Raw genomic sequence first — 7,369 nt, forward strand, 5'->3', positions numbered from 1 at the left:
GATTGTCGAGACAGACGACCACCCACCTAGAGCCGAAGGGTCTGTCCTAGGTTTCTGCGTCTTAAAAGTACGTTTTTCCTTGCTGCCGTCGCCAAGTGCTTGCTCATGGTGGTACTGTTGGGTATATGGTTGGTTGGTTGGTTGGTTGGTTGGTAGATAATTAACCTTTCCTCCCATCCCTGCAGATATCTGTCTTCTCCAGTTTCTGGAACTACAGACCTTTCTAATCCACCTCCCGTCCATCCTCCGGAGACTGGTCAGACCCAAACTAACCACCAAGTGTAAGGGACATCCTGGGAAGGTTTTTATTTTTTTACATATATTTATCATCCTGTCATTTAGTTCTAAGTGTTGCATGATTAGCAGAGGGAGCCAATCCAACCCCGACAGATACCAATGTTTGCCATTTCCCAGTTGTTTCTCTGATGTATGTGTTGCATCTCCCAGCACTGACTTGAACTTCTCAATGAATGAATGTGATTGTTGCTGTTGATTTTATTATTAGAATGATTTTTTGTTACACTTAAGCAGCCCAGTACTTTCTGAGTATTTATCTGGTTCTCATCCCAAAGTCTTCTGAGCTGTTGTGTGGAACACTAATGTGTGTACTCAGGGTCGGACGACTAGGCAGCACTAAGAGCTCACAGTGGGAGGTTCTTTCCTGAAATACTTTGAGTTCCTTCACAGCAGTTTCAAAGTTTCTTCCCTCACAATATAGTCCTACTTTCTTTCTCCCAGCTGTCATATTCATTTTCCTGTGTCTCTGAAGGAGTTTTATCTGAGAAAGGAACTCAGGTGACATCTAAGGTTGTCACAATACTAGAATTTTAAACTTTATTAAATACTAGTATAAAAAAGAGATACTTAATACCTCTTTCAATACCATAGCAAAAAAAGCCGTTAGCACACAAAAAAGGATCATTTTTCCTTCCTTTTTTTAAATTAAGAACTTGCACACAGTGCTGCTACAGATAAAGTTACTAAACAATGTACACATTTGTAATAATGTTAATAGTTAAGACTATTATTATTATTCTTAAATATTTTCCCTACCTTGTAGGCCTACACATTCTTTATGTTGTTCTTTAAGTATTATTTATTTTTTTCTCTAATGTTGCTTCACTTGTAAACAAGTGCTCTCCATGGCTTTTCCTTGTACAAATAAAGGAGAAATAAAATCCTTTCCAATGGGAAACTCAAACCGTAACCGTCAAGTAATGCAGATTGTATCAAAAAAAGTATCCAAGTATCAATACTTTTGACTACCTTGTCATGGGGTGGTTTTAGGGCTGCACGATTATAGCTAAAGTGATCATCTTGATTATTTTGATCAATACGATTATTTCATCTAGAGAGTACTAAAAATCTGAATATGACCTTTGTCTTGTTTTGTAGACGCATTTTAGACGCAACAATAGCAGTCAGTGTCAAGCTAGCTGACAAACTCTGCACTTCCTGTGACTAGCTTACTTCAAAATAAAAGTCAACTTGTGTTTCTCAAGTTAAATGTTGTTAATGTGAAGCTGCAGCAGTAGGAAATGTTTATTTTTTTTAGTATAAGCTTAATACAGCATTTCTTGCGGGAATAAAAGTATCCATGCTGCAGCAGCAGGGTGTGTGTGCAGCGACAGGACGGCTCCCCAAAAGGAAAACCTGAACGTCTGGCTCACCTGTGGTGGCTGCTGTTAGTTTAGGAAGTGCTTAATTTGATATGCAGTAAAGTTTTCTTTGAGCAGAGCATTTTAAACCTCAATATCATAGACGATCACCTTAATTTAATTGTAAGAAGCCACAATTGTGATTGCTATTGATATTTAATGTTGGTTTATTCTGGTCTGGATCAGTGGATGACTTCTCTTTGTTCGGTTGTTAGAAACTCGAAGTGTGGTTGATAGAAGTGGGATTTACTAGGAAGGAGGGTCTGACAAAGACATTTGAGTTGCATTATGGGATGTGTAAGATCCAATGTTTTTGGAGCTCAACCCTTGCTGCACAGATTTTGTATTTACTTATTTATTTATCTGTCTGTTGTAGGTCATCTGTATGGAAGTACAATACGAAAACACTTTAAACTTTGAATCATTAACAATCCACCTGCACTAATAAAGCCATCCACAGTACTGTGTCTGTTTATGGTCTCCTAGACGACACTAAGCTCTTGTTTTAGAAACTACAAGGGCACTCAGAGACCGCAGACTCACATCTTTTGTTGTCTGTTTAGTTACAGCACACCATTCACTTCAAAGTCCACACAAAACAGAAATTAGATTGCTGTTTGCTTCTGCATATTTATGTATTTCATGTAAAAACTGGCAACTATGGAGGGACTCGTCACTGTAGCCAATAGCGCTGAATGTGTGTTACGTCCACCTGCCAAGCAGCTATAATCTTCCTTTTTCGCTGACTGGGAGCTCCCAGTGAACAGCACAGCCAGACCGGGACTGAATGCAGCATCTGATGCTGGTGGAGGACAGTTTGGCGTCAGGGAATACAGGACAGAGTTTTTTTGTTTTTGCTGGGTTTTGCTCCTGGTATCCCAGGGCTGAGTCCGCTAATGTTATCTGCCATTAGCTAGTTAGCTTGTGAAGCTAACATTAGCTGCTTTTAGCTAAAAGTCCATCAATCACCTTGGTACCAATGTCGTCAAACTGCCCTCCATCTGTTTTGTAGGTTGTGTTCACTGGGAGGCTGCTGAGCCCCGTTCAGTTGAAGCTTGATTGACAGGTGGATGTCATGATATTATTGGTTGAAATTGGGTGGTTCACACTTACGTAATTATTGGATTTCAATATCAAGATCTTTTTTTTTGGCATGCATTGTTAAATAGCAGTACAGTTTGACAGGTGACATGATCTTAAAGGGTTAAAAGGGCATTTTTCATTTCATCTGGACTTTAACTACAACATGCACAACAATTTCACTTCATTTTGCCATAGACACCGGTGTTACAATAGACTGCAATGTTAACCAAAGTGAAAAATAATCCGCCCCACGATTTGGATCCACTCCAAACTTTAATGGTTTTCTCTTGGCCCATGCTTCACCCTTCCAACAAGTTTCATTACAATCAGAGCAGTAGTTTTTCTGTAATCCTGCTGACAAACAAACAGCACTGAAAATAAAAAAAACTTTACTCTGATGATTTCTTTTCAGTTTAACTAATTCCGTAATTATTCCTATGAGACAGGTTTTAGGTCAAGTTTAAAGCACTGGGTGTTGCACAGTATGTTGGCAATGTAACAGTATTGGAAAGAGAAGGCAAAGGGGAAAATAAAAAGTCAAAGCTATGAGGGGATACAATAGTATGAGGGAAAACATTTTCCACTGTGAGTGTTTAGAGGATACATTCACTGACAGTATAGTATCATCTGTTCGTGGCCCAGTTCCAATGTCCCACTGTCTCAGACACTTTCCCCAGAGCTGTCTTACAGTAAAAAGTAGTGAGTCCTTTTATGTGTGTGTGCAGCTCCACAGACGTCGCTCAAGGCTATAACCCACAATACATAATACAATACGAGGTTGCTTCATCCAGGTAGCTTGACTGCCCCACTCCTCGCATGCTGTGTTATGCTAGCAGCAGCTAATGTAGCCTGGAGCAGATAGCCTGCTGCCCAGATGAGGAGCGGGCCACAGAGGTCTGGTAAGCTTTTTCTAACTCCAAGATTTTAGAATTCTTCAGCCCCAAACGACGCTGACTCAATCACCTGAGGACATTTCTCAGACTGCACACAGCTCCCTGGAGACACTAGAAGCTTTATACAGCTGACATTCAGTAACGCTCTCCCACACCTGGAGACACACTTAGATTTTAAGCATGATCAGCCCTAAAGGGGAGCTGCACTTTCTGACGGTTCAGGCCTTAGGCAGGCTTCCCACGCATCCTGGAAAAACTGGAAATTTAGAGACTAGTTTTTTTATTACCTGTAGTCCGTTTTAGGGGTCAACTATACATGCATCTGCTATTGGTTCAGGCCAGTCGAAGTGAAGAAGAAATATACAAAGGTTTTTATTTGTTTGTCGCTCGCTCACATAGAATGGAATGGAATGGGAGGCCAGTATTCACCAGTGGCCATTTTGCATGTGTGAGATTGTGCCCTCACGCCACAATCACATCATATGGGATTGAAGGTAGAGGCAGGAAAAGACTCTCATGTTAACAACCTGCATTCATGTCATCAAGGCGGTTGTATGATTAAAAAGTTGGTCGTGTGAGAAATAACTACATCCATTAAATTTGGCTTTGATTACATTGAAAAACGTCCTTTTCATATTTGGTTTTAAGTGTCCAAGTAATTAAGTAATTTCAACTTGGATGTTGACATGAACTCTGTTTACAAATTGGAAATACTATGACATTAATGTGGCATCTGGGCAGACATTGGAGCTGGGCCAGCGCTTTGCTTTTTGTTTAGTTATTGCTCACTTCGAAGAAATGACACAACTCACATTCCATTTGCTACTCCACAGTTATGTCTAAATGATAAGCTACTTGTCGTGTCTGTTGACCTGTGTCTATAACCTTTGATTTCATGTCTCTGTCTGCTGTATGTTCATATTTATTCTTCACATTTTGCACATGTTGTTGATTCCCTGTGAACCAAAACACTGATCCAATCAGGAACAAATGACTTCATTCCAGTAAGTGTTAATCTATTTTGAAAAGTTGTCTATCATATAAAATGTGGAAATGATGTATCTGATATCTGTGCAATAAAGATATTCTAAAACAATAAGCTGTCCATATTGAATTATCTGCTTCCTGCTGCTGCAGTGAGGTTACATATATCCATTAAACATGATATTACAGTTTGTGTTTGTGTTCAGTTCAAAGAATATGCAGAGGTTTAAAGCTTCAGTATGCAGTCACATGTAAAGACTTTTGTCCAGATTCAACACAAAATCACAGTTCCCTGCTTTAAAGATCTAGTGTATAACATTGAGGAAGATCTATTGTCAGAAAGTTATCATTAGTGTATAATTACCTTAATATAGGAATCGTGTTTTTATTTTCGAAACAAACGTCAGGAAACTGCTCGTTTTTTTTGGTTTTCTCATTTCAAAACAAAAATCTGTTGGACACAAAGTACACTGACCCCGGACATTGGCTGTGATCAAATAGTCCAAAAAGTATGTCCTTTCTTTTCCCTTGAACTCTGTGTTTAAGGAAATCCTATCCTAACTGGATAGAGTTGAAAGAAGAAATTTATATTTATGGATTTGGATTTCTAGAAGTTTTGGATGGTGTCACAAGCATAAAGCTGCTCTGTTTCTACTTTTACATGGGTCTGCTGTGGTGAAAAGGACGGCAGAAAGATATAAAGACGCTTTGGGTTGGAGGCTTGAAGATTCCTAGGGTCCTAAAGTGTCTGTATGTGACACCCTGAGAATGAGACTCAACAATCAACTATCCTTCTCTGCTCTGATTGGTTGGTTTTATTCAGGCCCGGTGGATTCTTCCACACACCATTAGGAGCATTAGGTGCACTGCTGTCAGGTTATAGTGAAAGTTTCAAATATGACAAAATTATTTTTATGAAAATGACCAGCTTTAATATGATACATTTAAAAGTATTCCTATATATAGATATATAGTGGTAAAGTTAGTGATTCTATGATTATAAATTATTTTTTTTTAGGAAATAAAAAAACCATTCGCTGTTGTCAATATCATTATATATTTGATGAAAATTAACCATGAAGTCACATCTCAACTGTCTGAGGCCTGTATTAAAAACCCTGGTTGTTGATGCCCCAAGGAAGTCAAAAATAGAGAATAACTTTTCCATCGCTTTTTTTCACTGCTTTAAAAAAGGCCAGAGCATCTGGACCTGTAAACCTTCCTGCTGTCCTCACAACTCAAACAGTTTTATGATGTGTACCTTCATATGATTGTGCGCACTTTGTCCTCTTTTGACTGGTTGTTTGAAAAGTGTTTCATAACCGAACACAGTATGAGAAGGAACACACAAACACTAAGCAAGTTTTATTACTTTAATGTATTTATTACTTAATAAAACATTCAAATTAAAACATTATCCTTCAAGATAAGGAAGAAGAAGAAGAAAAGAGGAAGTGACATTCAAATCTACAGAGACATAAAAATGCAGGCAGCTCATCTGTGGTATCCTAGCAATAAGCCCCATAGTGACAGTCAACAAGATCACGTGTGTTAGATTTCCATAACTGGGTAGCAACTATTCATTCTGTGTGCCGGTAGACTTCATTAAGCTGCAGACTAAAATCAAAGCTTGTGTTTTGGCACAGGACTCAAACTATCAGGCTCTGCTCCTGGCTCCATCAATACTTGATCAGTGCAGTTCAGCTGTCAGGGCTCCAGAGCCATGTTCTCTATGCCGACTTTCCGTCGTCGAGGCTGTCGAGGAAGCACGGACAAGGAAGTTACGTTCTCTCATATGACACAGCTGTAATTATCAGAGTGCACTAATAACCTCTGTTCAGTGACAGAATTAATGATGACACTGTGGTCTCTGGGTGTTAAAGGTCGCTGTAAGCCATATTTTTTTTGCTAAAATAAGTGTTCAATAGTTCTACATTCTGACACACTGATATCGAGTGTTCTCTCAGTCCCTCCTTTTTGCAGTACACAGAATAGATTTTCCCACTTATTGTATATATTTTTCAATAAGTATGGTACAATATATAATATTGTATTGCATTGCCAGTGTATTCTTCTGGTCTGTGAAGTGAAGCCAATGCAAAAGTGTCTTAAACATGCATTCTATGTAAAGGCCAGCAGGGGGCAGCTCCATTGGCTGCAAAAGAAGCTGATAGTATAGAGCCTTATAGAGAAACGAGCCAACTTGTGACTGATATTATCTCAGTAAACAGTTTCCTAATACGTTTAGTCTCATCTCTAGTTTCAGTCTTCTTCATAACAGCATGATGTTCATTTAGAACTGAGGTCCCTTTAGAGTAACAGACCATAAAGCAGGTATGCTTTAGGCGTGGCTACTTTGTGATTGACAGTAACTCATTCTCAGTATCGCGTCAGCTCAACGCACCAAACTCAGATTAAACTGTCAAACTAGGCAGTCTGATCAGATATGGATCCAGATTTATGTTACTTGTTTCTCTGTTTCTCTCCCAAAATCGTTTCTCAAACATATTTTAGTGTACCGTTTATCTGAATATCACTGGTTAAGTCCACTGCTGAAGCAGTGCTGTAAATGTAAACTGAGGCTATGATATTGCAGATCTGTTGTGTTGATAAAAAAAAAAAATATTCATGCATATGGTTGTGTTTCTTATACGTGAATTCTAAATTTTGATTTTAAAACTACAATATATGACCTGTTACATCATCACAGGTATGTATTACCAGATTCTTGCCATACACAGACTGGACTCT

General features: G+C 38.8%; 3 protein-coding genes across 3 annotated transcripts in view; 2 read left to right on the top strand and 1 right to left on the bottom strand.

Moving 5' to 3' along the window:
* The window catches only part of rogdi (rogdi atypical leucine zipper), a gene marked incomplete in the record, with an annotated part of 18,076 nt that extends 13,354 nt beyond the window's left edge, over window positions 1–4,722 (top strand). The window contains 1 exon segment of the mRNA XM_035654213.1: window positions 186–4,722. Coding sequence (XP_035510106.1) covers window positions 186–227 — 42 coding nt within the window.
* zgc:158403 (tetratricopeptide repeat protein 39A) overlaps window positions 1–7,369 on the top strand; it is a gene marked incomplete at its 5' end in the record, with an annotated part of 767,589 nt that overhangs the window by 382,645 nt on the left and 377,575 nt on the right.
* smim22 (small integral membrane protein 22) overlaps window positions 5,982–7,369 on the bottom strand; it is a gene marked incomplete in the record, with an annotated part of 3,777 nt that continues 2,389 nt past the window's right edge. Inside the window, 1 exon segment of the mRNA XM_035654222.1 lies at window positions 5,982–6,373. Within this exon segment, the coding sequence (XP_035510115.1) occupies window positions 6,326–6,373 (48 nt within the window).

The sequence above is a fragment of the Morone saxatilis genome, unplaced genomic scaffold (genome assembly GCF_004916995.1).
Source record: "Morone saxatilis isolate NCDOM2014 unplaced genomic scaffold, NCSU_SB_2.0 Contig14, whole genome shotgun sequence".
NCBI classification, from domain to species: domain Eukaryota; kingdom Metazoa; phylum Chordata; class Actinopteri; family Moronidae; genus Morone; species Morone saxatilis.